An 18,983-nucleotide genomic window follows, 5' to 3' on the forward strand; every position below is an offset into this window, starting at 1 on the left:
AAGTCCCTCTATAGTGCAGAATAAACCAACAAACACCATAAATAATAAATAACTTTATTAAAGGATTGCAGTTTCAGATGCTTCTACAGAGCACAACTTGTGCCTTACATTGGAGAACAGGCCTGGCGTAGCAAAGGGCTCTGGAGGGAATATTCACCTCTTCCCACCATCATTTCAAAAGCCAGGATGTGCTTGGTTTATTCCACACAAAAATCCCAATTGTCAGGTGAATTCTCCATTTAACAGCAGCAGCTCTCCAACATTCCAGCTCAAGTTCCAACATTTGCTGCTGTTCACTACTGAGAAGCTTCTCTAATACATTAATTGCAGAACCCACGGTGTCTCCAGTGTATGGGTTGAGCTCTGACTTTAAGGGGTGTCCCCTGACCCCCACTTACCTTCAGTGCTCATTAAATGGTTCAATTATTGCCATTATTATTGATCACATCAACTTATTGCCACTGATACTTCTCTAACTCAGGAAGAGACCACTGCAGGAACAAGCAAGTAATTGTCCTTTTCAGAACTCAACAAAAGTGCTGCTGATTGGGTTTGCACATTAACAAACATTCATTAATTAAAATTAAATATTCCAGGGATACTGCAGGACTATTAAATATGATTTAGAGGCTTTTTGGCCAAACAAATATTACTCTTAACTTACTAAACCCTATTTCTTTTATCATACAGTGCTTTTTAAGGCTACATTATAATGAAGCCTTGAATTTATGCAATGCTTTAATGTCATTAAATTAATTTGTATTATTTAATGTTATTTAATTTACAGAAATTCTTTATGTTACACCACGGGGATAATTCTGTGAGGCACAACAGCACAGGGACTGAACACCTGGAATACCTGCAGGATTTTCCTGTTCTCAGACACTGCTGGCTCTTCTAGACTCCAATCAAATGTAGATTTAGGGTAAAACACAAAGACCACAATGAGGGGAGATGGGTTCCTGTATCCAGGGCTCTTTAGAACACAAGAAACAGTGAAATAATTCCAGTTAAACTCCTTTCTCCCACATATTTTTCCCACTAATAACTCCTAGCTGCAGCTGATCTCAGGACACTGTTACTGCTACAGGGTAACTAAAGGTACTACAGACAATCCTCAGATGGAAAATGATGGGCCAACTCCACAGGAAACAAACAAGGATCAGGAAAACACAGTGGACAGTTCAGGCACAGGAAATGAGGTGCAAGCACAGCTCATTAACATCAAAGCTCTGATAAATTTAAAGTATTGTCATTGCACTATGTTACACCAAGGTAAGTGTGGGGGTAACAATTTAAAGTATGATTTTAAAGAGCTTTATAGTGTATTCAAGTTCTATTAATTAACCTAGAAAATCAGTAATTATTTCAGCAACCCAAAAGAAAGAAAATTTACTTTCTGTGCAACTTAGAGTGGGAAGGAGGAGCTGCAGTACCAGGTTTAGTAAAGCCTGAGATTGGTGCAGCTGGAGCAGAAAACCTCTGCAAATCCAAGCTGTTTTTAACAGGATTAGAGAGGATCCATAAAGTGCTTTTAGGCAGAAAGTTGTTGGGTGTTAATTCACTGAGGAGCTGAGGTTTGAAGGACATTCAGAAGCAGGAGGAGCAAAGGCACAACACAGAACAGAGATTGGTCACAAATCCGGGTGTATTTTTACGGACACGAGCACTGAGCACCATCATCTGCTCCAGGGAATCTCCATCCCAAGGGAATGGGGACAGTTATTTCCTGCAGCTCTTCGGGGGAACGTGTGTTCCTTTCACATTGAGAGTCTCCAAGGAATCCCTGGGCACTCTGGATCCTGGAGCTCCAAGCGGCTTCTCTCTGGAAAAAGAACAACAATGATCACAATCTCCATGAGAAAAGGAGGAATAAAACCTGCAGCTCCCCTGGGGCTGCCACAGACATTGCTCCAGAGCTGGATTTTCCTTCTGCTGCTGGAATTTGCGTATCCTGTAGGATAGGAGGGAACTATTTTTACCTTCTTGATCCATTTTCCCTGGGACTGTAATGGACACTTTTGGATCGTGGAGATTCCACAGCTCCTCTGCTTCGGCAGGGCCTGAACTTCATGATCTCTTTCTGCCACTCCTCATCAAAGGTGTCAGCCTCAGCTGGAAAACAGATTAATTTATTTGAAATGTTAATAAAGAAGAGGAAAAAAACATTTAATGAATATTAGGGGGTTTGAGTAGTGATTTTAAATGTTGTGGTCCACAATTCTCCATATGGCCTGCCCCTGTTTTTGGGATCTGTACAGGAGAATTGAATTTGGAGACTTTTGGTCTAAAAGTCCCTTTTAAGCTGTCTCAAGCTGGAACCTCAAAATCAGAGTGTGAAACAGTGCAAAGCCCATTAACTGCCTAAAAAGACCTACATTCATCCAGGTTGATGAATTCTTGGTTCATCTCCTCATCCCCAGTCTTGGAGTTCTTGGATTTTTTGATGACATGAGCCCGATCCTGAATGTGGTGACCAATGGCCATTTTCTCCAGGCCACTCTCAGAATCCTTCAGTGCTTTTCTTGTCTCCTTAACCTGTATTTAAAAAAAGGGAAATAAGTGTCCTTCCAACCAAAACTGAGGTCAAAGACTTCACAGAATCCCAGACTGGTTTGGGTTGGAAGGATTTAAAGCCCATCCAGTGCCACCCCTGCTGTGAGCAGGGACACCTTCCACTGTCCCAGGGTGCTCCAAGCCTCGTCCAGCCTGGCCTTGGGCACTGCCAGGGATCCAGGGGCAGCCACAGCTGCTCTGGGAAGAATTTCCTTCCAATATCCCATCTAACCCTGCCCTCTGCAGTGGGAAGCCATTCCCCCTTTTCCTGTTACTCCAGACCCTTGCAAAAGGTTATTTCCTTCCCCAATAGTTTTATATCTTTCCTTTAAAAAAGTCAGGTTTTCCAAGCTTTTCCAATTCTCTCATTTCCTGTGTTGGCTGAAAATACACCAGCAAACACAAATCAAGCCTATTTTCTTTTGGCCACCAGACAGGAAGATGAAACACCGCCTAAAGTTTTTTAGCTGGGTATTAATTACTGGGGAGAAAACCCTCAGTCTAAAAATGCTACAGAGCCAAGTTTCCAACACTCTCCTTGGAAAAAGACCGAATTATACCCGGTGCCAAAATTCCCAGCGTGAGGAACAACCAATTCAGGCTGTGGTGTTGACTGGCCTGAAAGGCAGGCAGCCCCTTATCAGTGTGGTCTGGGGTATTATTAGCAGCCCTGTGATAACAGAGTGTGCTGCAGAGGGACACATTCCCAGCCAGTCCTGCCCACGGCCTTTAGGGAGCACGTCTAGGCTTTCATGCCCCGTGCCAGGTTCACATTCCCACTCCCAGTTCCCGGCAGGATCAGACACAACAGCTGCAAGGGAGCTCCAGCTCAGTGTTATGTAAGTGCCTGGGCAAAGGGGTGCTATGAAGGCAGGGGCTGCATAAATCAGTGCCTCTCCTGGAGTTTGGGTGGACAGGAAAACGATTCATTATGGCAAAGAGAGGGACACTGGAAAATTGCTGCTCAGTGCTCTGGTTTTCCAGCCTTGGATGGGTCTGTAATTTATTTTGGGGTGTACTCAAAGCATGAAATTACAGGGAGGAAATCAGAACTTAATACACAGCAGGGTTTGAGAGCCCTGTGTTTTCCCCATGTCCTAAATTTTCTTTGTGCAGCCGGGGGGGTCGGGCTCTGCTGGCAGGGAACAGGGACAGGAGGAGAGGGAACGGCCTCAGGCTGGGCCAGGGCAGGCTCAGGGTGGACAGCAGCAGGAATTTCCCCATGGAAAGGGTTGTTAAACACTCCAAGGGGCTCCCAGGGAGTCCCCATCCCTGGAGGTGTCCAAGGAAGGGCTGGATGTGGCACTCAGTGACAAGGTGGGGATCGGGCACAGGCTGGACTCAATCCAACCTCAGGGATCCCAGGATTCTGTAAATTCCAGGAGTGACTGTCTGCAGTGAAAGATGCCAGAGGACACTGCTTTGGTGTGGCTGCACCTCAATCCTGAGAAGTGCCCAGCTCCCTTGTGCTGCATCCCAGGATTACTCACCCCTCCCGGAGCCGTGCGGGTCTGGGTCGAGGCTTGGAAAACTTTGGGAGGTTCATCCCCCATTTTGGAATAAGTCATCATGGAGGAGGAGCTGAAACTGTGTCCATCAGGTTGGATGGACAGGTCATCCTACAAAGCAATGCAGCCTCATTAATCAAAGTTAAAACTTGTGGAGAACAGGTGTTCCTTACTATTTTATTATGGAAAATATCCCTCCACAAAATTAACCCTTCCTGGCACCACATAAACTTCAGTTTTATCTTCAAAGAGTAAAGAAAAATTATAAACACAATACAGTCTAGGCAAAAAATTTCAAATTCTTACCAGCTCCTTGAGATTAGTCCCATTTTCTTGGCATTATTTTCTGAGGAATATCTGAAGTAACTGGCACTCTCCAGTACACTAAATTTGAGAACAATTTTAAAAAGAACTCACAAATTTCCTTTGCATTTCCAGCATGTTGTTCCTCATGTCTGACATCATCCTGTCCATTGCAGAAAATGGATCTCCAAAACCTGCATCCTGCTAAAGAAAAAGGGAAAAAAAGACTATAGTTAAAACAGTCTCAACTGAAAGCTGAAGTCCTAAAGCTCTTTTTCACATGCATTTTTAACTCAAAAAGCTTTTCAGGCTGCACTTCACACACAGACAAGCCAAAATGCATCTTTTTAGATGAAAATTGAAGGAGCTGGATTAAGCTGGAGATATTGGGAAGATGAAAGTGGAAGATTTGTCACCCCGATGTCAAACTGGCCACAAAATGAGTTTATTTTACAAAAATATTCATTGGATATTTATAATTGCAATATCCAATTATTTCACAAATGTGTTCACAAACCTTCTGAGGTCACCAGCTTCTGCTCTGAAAGTCTTGTGTGACCCTTCAGGGCTTACATTTGAATAAATTCATTTCCAGAGTTATGTATTTCAACGTTGCAAACTTAAATCTGCATTTAAGCCCAAAATGAAATGTACAGAAAACTTTCCACTTATTTTTTGACTACAAGACATTGGAATCCTCTGGCCAAGAACTATGAACAGATGATGAATATTTTACAGGATATTCCAGACCCCCAACCCACAGCTGGAAACCACTCCAAGCCCATTTCCAGGGGCAATCCCATCTCCAGGGGCTGCTCTGCCTTACTGGGAGCAGTGGTTTCGTTGGTGTCACCCCCACAACCACATCCTCCAGCAGCACTCAAAGTTGGGGGTTTCCCCAGGGATTACTCCATCCATATCCAGAGGTTAATGCCCCAGGAAGGATTTTTTCCCTGGATTTTCTTATTCCCAATCTGCCAACAGCACCAAAAGCAGGATGCAAGCACAGAGCTCAGCCTCTGCCATGCTCTGGTTACACACAGCTTACACAGGAGCTACTCCAGGGATACTAACCACTCTCCCAAAGCCTGCAAAGGGCATGAGGGAGAAGCTGGTGGCCTGGAAAAAAAAGGAGCAACATCTGGAATTATTATCAGGAACAGCAGAAATTACTTTTATATGCAGTAGGTCACATGAAACATTTCCCATCTAATTAAAATCACTCAGGAGGCCCTTGGTAATTAATTAAGTAGTCCCTGGGTATGTGGAAATAATATATTTATAGTGATGATATTAGAAAGTGATAACTGCCAGCACATCTAATAAATATTGATAAGTGTGTGTGAAAAGCACTCAGAGGTTGGCAAACATTTGTACACCACAAGAACCTTTGTGCTGAAGTGATTTCACACTTCAGGCCCCACCCTGGAATGCTCCATTCCAGTCAGGCAGCAGAACCCCAGCACTGAAAGCTGATTAAAATCAACAAATCAACCAATTGTCCCACTGATACTGAGTATTTCTGCATGACAGGGCAGTGAGATCCTGGGAAACACAGGGATGTTTCCAGGAAACTGAGATTGAAGGGTCAGATAAGGCCTGCAGACACACAGGGGTGGCAGGAGGACCAAACCCTCTGCAGGAACTGTAAAGCAAAAAGAAGGAATTCTCCAATTCTGGAACAGCTTTAGGAACTCTCCAGGTTTCTGTCAGGACAGACTAGGCAGAACTGTAAATAATAACACATATTTTTTCTCTATATGTGACATCCTCACCAACAGCAGTTATTAGTCATACAAAGCTTATAAACTCTGCTTTGTAACACTAAAAAGACACTCAAAGCTGTTAAAACGTTTGCCTGATATACAGGATCATGAGATATCCCAAAAACCCCAGTTAATAGTATCCCTTAATATGTTTTAGCTCATTCTTCCTCCTTCCTTAAAAACTCAACTACAAACCTGCTGGAGAAAGGAGAAGCAGTTTTAAATTTGAATCCTACACTGGCACACATTGAGTTGTCCCAACTAATTTGGTTCCTTTGAAAGCAGTTTTAGGCCTGCTGCAATTTAATTAAACCCAGAATTACAACACTGCTAATCAGTGTTCAGAATGAAGTGTATTTGACAAGGTAGTAAAGATCCACCTTTTCCTACATAAAAATCTAATTTTAAGGGTTTAAATCATTGGTGGAGCAGCAGTTTGAGATTACAAGGCAGAGCCATCAGTGCTGAGTCGGTGTGACATCTGACAGCTCTTCAGTGGAACATGAGCAACATCAAAAGATCCTGGGAAGGGTTTGGCATTCATGTGGAATTTGTGTGGAATTCTTTTGTGCTTGTCAGACTAACACAGTGCTCCTGTGCCTTTAAGCCCTTGGTGCAGCCACAGATAAAGGGTTGGGGCCTCACATCTGTCCCTCACTGCAGGAACAGGGACAGAACCCCTGAGCTTTAAAGGTGAGCTGTGACAGGTTCTTCGTCTAAAGGAAAATCTCGGATCTGGCTTTAAGCACCACTGATCCGAGGCCTAAGGATCAGCAGAGGGAAGCTCATGCCCTAATTAGAACCAGCTTCTATATTTGCCAGGAACTGGATAAGCAGGGGAAGGAATGTGCCAGCTCCCCTCTGGAGCTGCAGGTGACAGGCTCTGTTCCAGCTCTGACCTGGCCACCAGCCCCTGGCACCTGCCTTTTCTTCCAACGGTCTTTCAAAATCCAGTGGGATTCATCACAGCCAGAGGGAGGCAGCTGCTGAATAGCTGGAGGGAAAGGAACCAGCTCCCAACGTATATTCTCTATAAATACAGCTCTAGATAAGGGTTAGATAGGATTGTCCTGCATACCCAGATATTTAAACACAGATCATCAGTCTCACTTGGTAACACACAGAAATACTAAATTCCATGCCAATTTCCCTGAGCTTTAATTCTTACAGGTTTGTATCTAAGGAAATATTAACAATCAGCCCAAATTCAGAGCATGAAGTCTTGATTCCCAGCTGCAAAGGTGAAACAGGGATTAAAATCCATGGATGGATATTCCTGTGGTGGTGAAATCCAGGCTTGTGTAAATCAAGTGGAAATAGCTGCACACAAGGGACTGATGTGCACAGGGAAGGCACAAATATACCATGGAATCCTGGAATGGCTTGGGTTGGAAGGGACCTGGAAAGATCAGCCACAGGCAGGGACACCTTCCTTAGACCAGGTGGCTCCAACCTGGCCTTGAACACTTCCAGGGATGGGAGCAGCCACATCCAGGCACCTTTTTAAGTCAAGTTAACATAAAAAGGAAATACACGTGCAGAGCATGTGGGACATTCTTAGTGCCTTTCTCTAACAGAAACATTTAATCCATAGTATTTATGAAACCAAGCACTGGATAAAGATCAGTTTGTCCATTAAATGTTGTCTGTTCAATGCTCAATAAAACCCAGACTCTGATTAGCCCTGACAGATGTTTATCAGAGATAAGGAATGCGCCATGAAGGAAGCAAGAGAGGAATCATTCACATTTCACTGATTGCTGAAACAACTTGAAGGAGATTCCCAGAGCTGAGGCAGGAAATGCCCATTCCATGGAGCAGTGCCTGGAGCTCAGGAGCACTTACCCTGCCGCCGCCCCTCACAGCCAGCTGCGAGTCGCGCTGTGCTCTCCGCTCCCATCTCCTCCCTGCCGGTCTCTCCTCTCCCTCCGGGAGGCTCAGGAATGGATCCCGCCCAAAAGGCTCCGAGAAGCTCCTCATCACCTGCCTCATGTGCTCATGGTGGGCAGCAAAGGGATCCCTGCACAACAGGCATTCCAGAGAGAGGCACTGGGGTTATTCTGCCTGATGGAGAGTGGCTCTGAGATCTTCCAAACTCCATTTTTTAGTATGCCATAGGGTTCTGTATCCAAAATCTTTAATAGGATCTAACTGGGCCATCTCCCATTCCCAATGAACTCTGATTTTCTCTTCCCTTCCCATCTTTCAGGTTGGGTGTTTGAGATCCGTTTTCTCTCAGCTGCCCTTACTGTTCTCCTGCACTCCTGGGTGTCCCTATTCCTTTTCCTCTTTCCTCATCTTTTCCAGAAATATCCATCCTTAGCAGCACCTTTCACTCCAGCCTATGTTTAATACCTGCCAGAACCATAAACTGACCCATGTTTCATTTACCATTATTTCCACCTCTGACATCTGACATTAAAATAACTTCTTTTTAACTTTTCCCCTCCTTTTTTCCCTTTCATCTTCCCAAGCTTAGCCACATCCTACTCCCTGAACTCCTCATGTCCCACTGGATCTCCTCTCAAATTTATTCTGCTGGCAGTTCCCATCCTTCTTTTCCTTTTCCCTGTCCCACATGCTTAAAAATACCCACTATCCTCTAAATTCAGGCCAATTCCATCTCTTTTAATCACCCACTGCTGCACCTTTGCCTTCCCTCTCCACAAATCCTGTTCCCACATCCCTTTCCTCTCTTTAGGAAGAAGATTCTCATTGGCTTTTTGTTTTCCTATAATTTTCCCCCTCCTCTCCCAAAAACCTACAGAACTCCACCGGTATTCCTAAAGCTTGGCTTGCAAGGAAAACATTGTTCAACTTCCCTAACTCTTTAATTTGGACAAGACCTAATATTCCTAATTAAGGCCAAAAGAGGAGCAAACCAGGAACTTTTCAGAAGCACAGGGTATGAGCAGTGCTGCTGCCTGAGGGCCAGGCTGCAAATTAGCACTTCCCATACAAATGAACGTGGTTCATTTCCTCCTTCCATCTCATTTCCTTCTTTGCTATCCCACTGAAAACTTTATGAACATTAGCAGTCACTTCCCAGGTATGTTTATTTAGGTTTAATACACCTCATCCTCCTTCCTCTCAGTTCCTGGCGCTTCCCACAGGCAGGACACCACAGCCTTTCCTGGGACACCTCACAGGAAAAGCTTCAGGCTGCTCCCGACTTTTTCCCTGCCCAGTTATCTTCTGCACAGCTTTTCTGCTCCCCACCCCTTATCTCCAGCCCCATGAAATGCAGTTCCCACATCACGTGGCCACTTTGATCTTGTGCCAAAGTCACACTTACACTTTTCAAGTGAAAAGGACAAACATGAGGCTGAGTTCATTTTCAAACAAGACTTTTTAAACACAAAAATATCTCTTTAAGCTACGCCCAAAGTTAAACTCATCCCAAAAGAGACTTCTGAAATATTTTAGTGTTGCCATGGAGCAGCCCCTGCCCTGCTCCCAGCTTTGGCTCCAGCCCTGCCATGATAAGGAGCTCACCCAGACGTGTTCCCTCACTTCACGATGAAGAACAGATGGAAAAAGTCCTGGCATGAGGCAAGGGCAGGGAATCACACCAGCATCACCATGGGATGTGCACAATTCCAGCAGATCCCAAACCTCAGAGAGGTTTGCTTATCAAACACAAAGAGCTCCTCAGTACCAGGGACAGGGAAGTCAGATACAAACTGAGGAAAAGGTTTAGGAACAGAAGGAAAGGCTCCCAATTTCCAATTTGCCATAAAATGAATTAATGCTGCCAAGCCTGAAAACAAACACCCCAACTTTGGTATGATCTGAAGTAGGGCAAAACCAGTGCAAAGGGAACAGAAAATCCATTTGGAAGACAAAGTTTCCAAGGAATTAAACCTTGATGGCTCCAATGACTGAAACTCACACCATAATTACAAGAGGAGGAGGTCACCCTGACAGAAGAGAGACGGACTGAACAAGGTGAAGTCTCTGCAGGGGACAGGCAGGATTTTAAGCCCCTTGCTGCAAGCACAGATTTGATGGGATGGCAGCAGGTGTAGAACACTTTAAGAATTATTGAGCATATATGACTTAAAATCTGACCTTTTTTGGGGGTGAGAAGATACTTTTGATGAGAAGGACATGATTTCTGTTATAGCATAAAAGTGATAAGGAAAAAGTGAGGGGCTCCACAAGGAGTCTGCACACCAAATTTGTGCCCACACTAAATTATTTTTAAAATTGAATTCTGGATGGAGACAAACAATTTATACATCTATTGTTCCAGCACTCTGCAGTAACAGAATTTTGTCTAGTATGTATTAACCTGACCTTCACCTGACATTAAACATGCACATATAATGTTACTGCTTACTTCAGTGCATGAAAAATCAGTCCTGGAACAACAAATTCCACTTATTATTTTTGTAAACTGTACATTGTATTAGGTATATTTCCTTTTATTAGCTCTTAGATGGAAGTATTAGATTTTCTTTCCCCACGCAGGAAGTTACATAAGGCTGCAGCTGCAGATTCCCTCTGGAGAGAACACCTGGCACAATAAACAAAAGCTGTGCTTTGGAGAATGAAATCCAGAGTGTGCACTTGGCAGGGCAAACACAACCCCTGCACCTGCGCAGGGTTTCAGGGATGGATCCCAGCCTGTCCTGGACACCTTGGGCTGAGTGACTGCTGCTTCCCTGGGACAGCTGCTCACACAGGGGCTCCAACCCAGGCACTATTTCCAGTTCAGCATCAAACTCTCTCCTTATGAAGCAGCTGGAGCCTATTATGACACTATTTTGGACACTAATCTTATCTGAGGTAATCAGCTCATTTCCTTAACCACATGCAAAACAGACTGACAAGGACAGTGCTGAGAAAATGAGTCTCAATTTCCAGCTCATCTTTCACACAAACTCCCTGCCTCCACCTTTTGCAATCTTTTTTTTCCCTACTTCAGTGGCTACCATAACAAGGAATAAATTAATAAATAAGCAATTGTTATTTCAAACAAAACCTAATTTCTATTACTACTTTAATTTCCTGCAAAGGATCTGCATAGGGAAGGTTCCTGCATAGAACTCACGAGTCGTTGTAACAGCAGGAATATTCCTGGAAACCAAGGGTACTAATCCATGTGGCACAGCTTTGGGAATTATCCTGGAATGTGCTGCAGCTCAGCAGCAGATTCTCCTTTAAGCAGCCTCAGCCAGAGCTCCCTGTAACCAGGAGATCCAGACAACAAACCACATCACAGGGCCTGCTGTTCCCTTCCTCATCCACCCCTTACCTTGGCTGTTAATTAAATTCCTTAGAGTTTTTTCAAAGATTTAAAACAATTATCAAGGCTCCCCAGAGTGCTCTGATCCCATTTTCATCCACTACAAATTACAGTTCCTGACCAAACACATGAAATGGGGCCAGACCAGGTAATTCAGCAGTTCTGGCTGAGGGGAGAAGCATTTGCACCACTCACTGCTTACATTTCGATTCCAGTGGCAAAAGAAGATTCCCACACGGAATAAACTGGGCTCAGGCTTGAATACACAGACAGGAGCCACCACTGTGCTCATGGTACAGAAGCAGAATCCCAGAATGGTTTGGGCTGGAAGGACCTTAAAGCTCATCCCATTCCAACCCCCTGCCACGGGCAGGGACACCTCCACCATCCCAGGTTGCTCCAAGCCCCGTCCAACCTTGAGCAATTCCAGGGATGTGGCAGCCACAGCTTCTCTGGGTAACCTGTGCCAGGGCCTCCCCACCCTCACAAGGAACGAGAGTAAAACCCAACCTGCTGAGCTAAAGCACTGCCATCTCCTCGGGAAATGAGCACACGGAGACAATTTGCCATCCACGCTCTCACACACGCGTTGGCAAAGTTTTAACTGAAGAACACCCGGGGTTCTGAGTAGTGCTGGCAATGAGAAGAGTTCAGAGATAGCCTGTGGCTGAGTAATTAATTAAACACGAGCATAAATCCGGATGAGCTACACTGCTCAGAACCCGTACTTAGGAAACTGAAGAGCAAACAAACGCAAGGATCTACAGCCAAGGAGATGAAGATCCCCTCTGTACGAAATGTGGATTAAATTCTTCCCTGCTGAGAGGGGAGACAGACTCGAGTCTCCGCTGTTGAACCTCGCTGAGAACGTTTAATCCCGGCACGGCTTTAGGGGGGCTCGGGAGGTACCGGGAGGGGCCGGGTGCGGACACAGGGGCGGTTCAACGGCCCCGACGGCGGTCCTTGGGCCCCGACCGACCCCCTGAACCCGGACAGACCCCGCTCCTTGCACCGGCACCGAGCCCCGGTCCCTGCACCGGCACCGAGCCCTTCTACCTGCACCGACCCCTTTAACCTGCCCCGGTCCTTTTACCTGCACCGACCCCTTTAACCTGCCCCGGTCCTTCTACCTGCACCGATCCCTTTAACCCGCCCCGGTCCCCCAGTCCTTCCACCTGCTCCGACCCCTTCAATCAGCACCGACCCCATGTCCTTCCACCCGCGCCGACCCCCGCAGCTGCCTCAGCCAACGGTCGGTCCCTCACACCCACCCCACCCGCCCGCCCGTTTACACCCCCGGACCGGCCCCTCAGAGCCCTCCACCGCCTCACCGCCGTTCCCCACAGCCGCCCACCCCTCACCTGAAGAAGGGATCGTCCTCGAAACACCTCCGGAGCCCCCCGAACATGGCTGCGGCCACTGCGCTCTGCGCGCCCCCGGCCCCGCGCGGCCCCTCCTCACCGCGCCGCGCCCCGCCCACGCACGTGACCTGCCCGCCCGCTCCCATTGGCCGGCGCGCCGCGAGGGGCGGGGCTCCCCGCGCGACGCCGTTGCCGTGGCGACCGCGGGGCCGCCGCTCCAGAAGGTTCCCGGGAATGGGGAATGCGGGGAATGCGGGGAATGCGGGGAATGCGGGAATCGCGGCCTCCTCGCCCCTCGGGGTGCCCCTCCCGCAGCCCCGCTCTGCCACAGGGTGCGCCCGGGCCCTGGGGAGTGTGAGGCGGGGACAGGCCCGGCCCCAGCGGGGCTGCGGCGCGTCCCGCTACTCGGCAATTCTAGAAATAATTCTATTTTTTCCAGTAGATGGCAGTAAAATAAAGCTGCGGCCTCTTCCCGGCAGCTGGAAACTCGCGGAACGTGGAAAAGCAGCAGGAGGCTGGAGTGAGCGATCCATGAACTGCTGTTCCAGGGAAGCACAGCAGCGAGGAGGGAGCGGGCCGGGATGGAGCAAGGACAGGGATGCTCCGGCCGTGAGGATCAGGGTTCCAGGGCACATCCCCTTCCCAAGGCTTCGTGGCAGTGCATTATTGCTTCCCTGCGCTGCTTCGGGCCTGGGAAGGGCTGGGTTACAGTTAAACAGGGAAAAGGAGCTCTTGGTTTTAGCAGGAAGAGGCAGATAAAGGGAAAACACCTCAGCAAACCTTTGGAATAGTCGTCGGAGGGAGGTTTCAGTAAAAGCATGGATTTGGGAGATCTTTCCCAGCCTTAATTGTAGAATATGTTGAGAAGTTGAAGCTCCAGGAGCAGGAGAATTTGCAGGATTTTGTATTTGACAGACAAATTACATTAAAGAAAATCCACCTGGCTGGTTTGTGACAAGTGGCAAGTGAACATTGCATGGCTGCCCTAAAACCAACCAGAGCCATCTCTGTTAATCAGAATATTGACAAGTAATTAATAAATGACTCCTGTAAATGATTTATGCTACGCTAAAGATGCTGCTTGTGGCGTTTTTAGTGTGAATAGACTTTAACTTCAGGGCAGTTTGGAGTAACTGCAGTGCAGAGGTTGGTACTACTAAAATACTTGTAATATTCTGTGTGTGGCTTGAAACAAGGCTGAATTCTGTGTGTGAGCAATAAAACCCGTCACGATTGGCACGAGATTTGGTTGTAAAAGGCCCAGAAGAGGCAGAGTTGCCTCCCCTGAGTTTTATTTGCTGCTCTCTCATCCACGAAGAGCTCACCTGGGCAATCCCGGGGTGACCCCTTCCCTGTCAGCATTCCCTGTCAGCATTCCTGCCCACCAGTCACATTGCTGCTGTCACATCCAGCCTGGAGTGAATCCCACATGCCCTCTGGCTGGGATCGGAGGGAACTCTGCCTTCTGACAGCAGAATCAATGCTCACCTGGTTACTGGGGCGTGCAGGAATGCTGCAGCCTCAGTTCATTCATCTTTTATGTCTCTTCTCCACTTTGGGCCAAACCCCTGCAGCGTGATGGATCCTGATGGAACAAGGATCTCCTCTCCTGACTGCCATGGGAATACTCCAGGCTTCTCTAATCCCACCTGGTTATCCCAGGCATGTTTTTTATAGGGAATCTATGGAGTGACAGGGCAAGGGGGATGAATTCCCACTGCCAGAGGGCAGGGACAGGTGGGATATTGGGAAGGAATTCCTGGCTGGGAGGGTGGGCAGGCCCTGGCACAGGGTGCCCAGAGCAGCTGGGGCTGCCCCTGGATCCCTGGCAGTGCCCAAGGCCAGGCTGGACATTGGGGCTGGGAGCAGTCTGGGACAGTGGGAGGTGTCCCTGCCATGGCAGGGGGATCTTTAGGGTCCCTCCCAACCCAAAGCATTCCATGATTCCCTGAACTCAGCCCTGTAAAAAGAAGTGATTTCTAACCCTGAGACAGGGATGGGGAACTTCCCCAGAGCTGCTCCCAGCCCTCCACATCACCCACAGCTCCCTGTTTGACTTCATGCCGGCTCCAAAGGCTGACACCTCCCTCCCAGCCGGAGCAGCTGCAGCGCTGGATCCCGCGCAGGAACGGAGGGATGGGGCTGCAGTGTTCACTCCCAGCTGCTGGAAGGAGCTCATTATGGGGTGCTCGGTGCCAGGGACGCAGGGCTGTGTTTGCACAGGGACCCCTTTAATTGCTCAGCCCTTCTCCAGGTCTGTGGCTGCTCCAGCTCCAGCTCCTTTGTGCAGATTAAAAGAGTTCTGTAAGAAACTCCTTGTGCTGCAGCTCTGTTGGGCTGGAGGGCATCTCCAATGAGATTAATGATGTCTGCCTTAATGGAAGAAAACTTTGCATAAATGAGATTATGGTTTCTGCTGAAACCTGCCAACTCTTATTCATTTGCAGTAAATATTATCTTTAATTAAAAGTTTTAAGGTATCTTGTTCCTGAGCTAATGAGATCTACAGTGATTTCCCTTAGGAATTAATTTACCTTCTCAATTCTTACTCATTTTGGTGATAGGACTATTTAAATCTGATCCAGGCTTCAGAGCTTTGTTGAGCACATCCAGCCAGAACAAAAGGTCATTTTGCCATATTGATGTTTTGTTGGTATTTATAATTCCCTTGTTCTCTCTCCATTCCAAGGATCCCTGTTTAGGTTCCTGCCCCAAACATTTCCTTCCAACCCCTGAGTTCCTCTTAACTCCTCATGCTGAGACCTTTTTTTCCACAGCCATTTCCCTTTGGATTTGTGTTTTCTGTTCCCTCCAGAGTAAAAATCAATTCTGGTGATGCCGAAAAAGACTCTGTGATCAACTCATTCATGTAAAATACACTAAAATCTGTGGGAAACACTTTGTGCAACTGCTGGAAAACACAGGAATATTTCTGCCTTTCTGTATGGGAAACCATCCACTCTAATTCCTCTACGAGGATTATTTTTAAGAAGCAAGGATGCTTTAACACTTGGAGGTGAGAATTGCATTCCTGCACATGTGTTTAAATAGGAAAAGTGCCAAACTGGGCTGGGAGAACTGGAGCCAGAGCCCTTCCTAAGGCTGGACACAATGCTGCTGGCCAGATCTAAATCAATTAATTAATAGAACTAAATGCCAAGGTTCCCTTCATTCAAACATAATCACAGATGGAAATTAAGCAGTCCATTTCAAAGGAAATACCTGGTCTGCACACACAAAGAAGAAACTGAGAGAAAAGAAAGAATTAATGCTCCTTAGCTCATTATCAGCAGATTTTTCTGCTGAAATCCCATCTGAATCCTGGGAGTCTCCTCTGAACATGCTGGGTCTGACAAGGTTTAAAAGTTGGGTAATTAGTTACGCTAACGAGGAAAATGGAACAATCAGAGCCCAGTGTTGACCAGAGGTGGTTTTGTTCTGATGAAATATAAAATACCTGTTCAGGACTATGCTGTCAGCCTCCCCTGGATAAGCTGAACCCTATTTTATACAAGATGCAAACCAGGGAAAGCCAATTCCTGCTTTCTACAGGAAAAGATTCAATTTCTTTTACTGTTATTCCAATTTTTTCCACTTCCCACCCAACAAGTTGTGACAGAAAACCTCCCCATGTCCACCCTGCAACTCTCTTTGTGGATAATTAGGAAATATCCCTAAAAACTGCCCTTGTCTCTCTGCAGCTGATAAAAGGAGTCACTCAGAGGCTGCAGGAGGAACTCCTGCCTGCAGGAACTCCTAACCCTGAACTTGCAGCACCAAAAAAGGGGAAGAAACACATTTTGGGGCCTGGGCCGGGCTATAAATAGAGCTGTCACCAACTTGTGCAGGCTGTTGATAACCTTCCTTTTATAGCTCACTGCAGGCCAGCTTCCTCCAGCCCACACAAATTAGAGATTATCAATTATGGATGAGCTAATAAATAATGCTGGCAGGGCAGGCAATATCCTCTGAGAGCAGGAGGGATCCTCGGGTTGTGTCACCTGTGTCCCGAGCCTTCCGTGTCCATAACGTCTTAGCAAAGTGGGAAAATTGGATTTTTTGGTGTGTTTCTTTGAGGAAGCTGAGAATTGGTGACAAATACCAATGTAAAACACCAATCTGAGTACAAAATCCCAATACATGTAGGAATTGCCAGACTGGATTAGCTGGGATGCCTCCCTGGTGTCATTTTAGGATTTACCCAGGCTGGGTGTTTGGTAAGGAACTACCAGAATGCTCCCAAGAGCTGCATGTGACACAGCCAGCCCGTGGCCTGGCACATCACTGGCAGCCCAACTCACTCCCAAGACAGCCAGGATAAGCTTTTTGGGTTTTTTTAACATATTGGGATGTTGCTTTTCAAATCATCTCTACAGCAATGATCCCTTGGAGAGTTCCTGAGGCCTGGGCTTTAATGAATTCCCGACCTTAATTTCCATCATGTGAACCAGCATTTCTTTTAACCAGCCCCGATTTTGTGACCTTTCTCTTCCCCTCTTGTTTTTGTTTAGCAGAGTCAAAGCTGAGGCACAGAAATATTCTTAAAAACACCACGACCAAGAGCTGGCTCCAGTGGGAGCACCAGCACCGATTCCAGGATCTGATCCAGACTAATACTGGTTTAAATGGCCTCTGTTGCCATCGAGGGCAGTAACTGCTGATGGATAAATCTTTGGAAGCACATGTGGAAGCACAGGGAATTCTGATCCAGAGCTGCAGCTCTCTCAGTTTGCCATTCCCAAGGGCCAAGTGACCAAAGGCACTGAGCCTGAACAGCCTTCTGGAGATGACAGAGTTATTCCTTAAAGCCTGGCAACCTCTCTGTAGCACTGGAAGGGAGGGAAAAAATTCCTGCTCCAGCCCAGCTCCAGGAGTGCAAAAAAAATATTTGGATTTTGGTGCTTCCTTCAGCAGCACAGCCAGGGACAGCAACAGCAGTGGGAAGTCAGTGACTCCTCTCCAAAGCTGGAGACACCCCAGGAGCAGAGATCCTGGGCTTTTGGGAGGCATTCTGGAGGTTTTTCCCAGGGAAAATCTGTCTCAGCTTAATGGTGATGGTCATCAAAACTGAGCCCAGCTTTGGCCATGGCCTCAAGCCATGAAATCAGACAAAAATGCAAAATGGATAAAAAATCCCACCTGGGCAGCAGGAGCTGCTTGATTTATTCAGGGCTTCCAGAAGCCCTTTTCCACCGGGATCCAAACCCAGGTTTACCTGTGGATGGCACCAGGTGAAGCCACTTCCAGCCCGTTTAAAACCTGAGCCCAGTTCAGGCCACGCTGTGTTTGTTCAAGCGCTGAAGGCTCTGAAAGGGCTCCCCTGCCTCGGGCTGGTCATGGCTGCAGCTAAAAATGCCTCCTGCTCCTTCAGCAGATCTTATTAATTCCATGTTCCAATTAGTCCTGGACAAACGGAGTGTACTCAGCGCATGAGTTATCACAACATCGAGTTACCAGCTCAGGTTCTGGCTGATCTCACAGGGAGGGCAAGGATTAATTGTCACTTCTAATCAGCCAGGAGAGGTTTCACTGCTCACTTAAGAAAAATGCAGCTTTTATTACACAATTACTTCTTAATTACATTTCTTGCAGCCCCAAACTTCCAAACATTTAGCTCTGTTTACCCACCTAGTGAGAAACAGCAGAGTCATTAAATAGGGGGTTTCCAACTATTTTGGAAAAAATGGGAGCACTTGGGGAGCCTGCTGCATTCTCTGCCCAGCAATGTCAGGAGCAAGGCTGGAGGAAACCTGAGAGGGCTCAGACAATCAGTGCTCTGTCCCCAGCAGCTCTGGAGGGATCAGCAGTTCCTCTTTCCATTTCCCACGGATTGGCAGAAATGAGGGGTCCTCACCTCTTCCAGCTGTTCCATTCCAGGTGGGCTCAGAGCTGCTCTGCGATTTCCAGAGCCTTACGAGTGTTTTTAGTGGGAGAGGCCTTTGGATTGTGCTGCTGCAGAGCTGATTTCAGTCCGTAAGTGACATCAGCTTCTGCAAAGGTGATAAATTGTTGGTAAATGTCAGATAAAGCAAGGACTGGAGGGAGATGTGTAAGAACATGGCCATTAATATTTGATTTAAGTATCTCTTCAGGTCCCAGTTGTTCCCAGTTCAGTAATTTGTACAAGGCCTGAAATAAGATGACCAGAATTTATAGCAAAATGCTATTAAATTCACTGGTATAGAACCAGAGAATCATGGAATGGTTTGGGTTGGAAAGGACCTCATCCCTCCCACCC

The 18,983-nt window shown here is 46.9% G+C and overlaps 1 protein-coding gene across 2 annotated transcripts; it reads right to left on the reverse strand.

Moving 5' to 3' along the window:
* Nucleotides 1-38: 38 nt before the first annotated feature.
* Nucleotides 39-12,850, reverse strand: MLF1 (myeloid leukemia factor 1). Of its 2 annotated transcripts, none has more exons than XM_082288134.1 (8): nucleotides 12,746-12,850; nucleotides 7,979-8,153; nucleotides 5,442-5,486; nucleotides 4,482-4,568; nucleotides 4,047-4,175; nucleotides 2,379-2,538; nucleotides 1,983-2,115; nucleotides 39-1,825 (listed from the first exon to the last, which is right to left on the reverse strand). In XM_082288134.1, exons 1-8 carry the CDS (start codon nucleotides 12,790-12,792, stop codon nucleotides 1,723-1,725), a joined length of 879 nt encoding a protein of 292 aa, XP_082144260.1. In that variant the 5' UTR covers nucleotides 12,793-12,850; the 3' UTR covers nucleotides 39-1,722. The 2 variants fall into 2 exon arrangements, with proteins under 2 accessions (XP_082144260.1, XP_082144259.1); XM_082288133.1 differs by having other exon boundaries at nucleotides 4,482-4,571.
* Between the last annotated feature and the right edge of the window lie 6,133 nt (nucleotides 12,851-18,983).

This window comes from Coloeus monedula, assembly GCF_965178545.1.
Source record: "Coloeus monedula genome assembly, chromosome: 10".
In the NCBI taxonomy this organism is placed as follows: domain Eukaryota; kingdom Metazoa; phylum Chordata; class Aves; order Passeriformes; family Corvidae; genus Coloeus; species Coloeus monedula.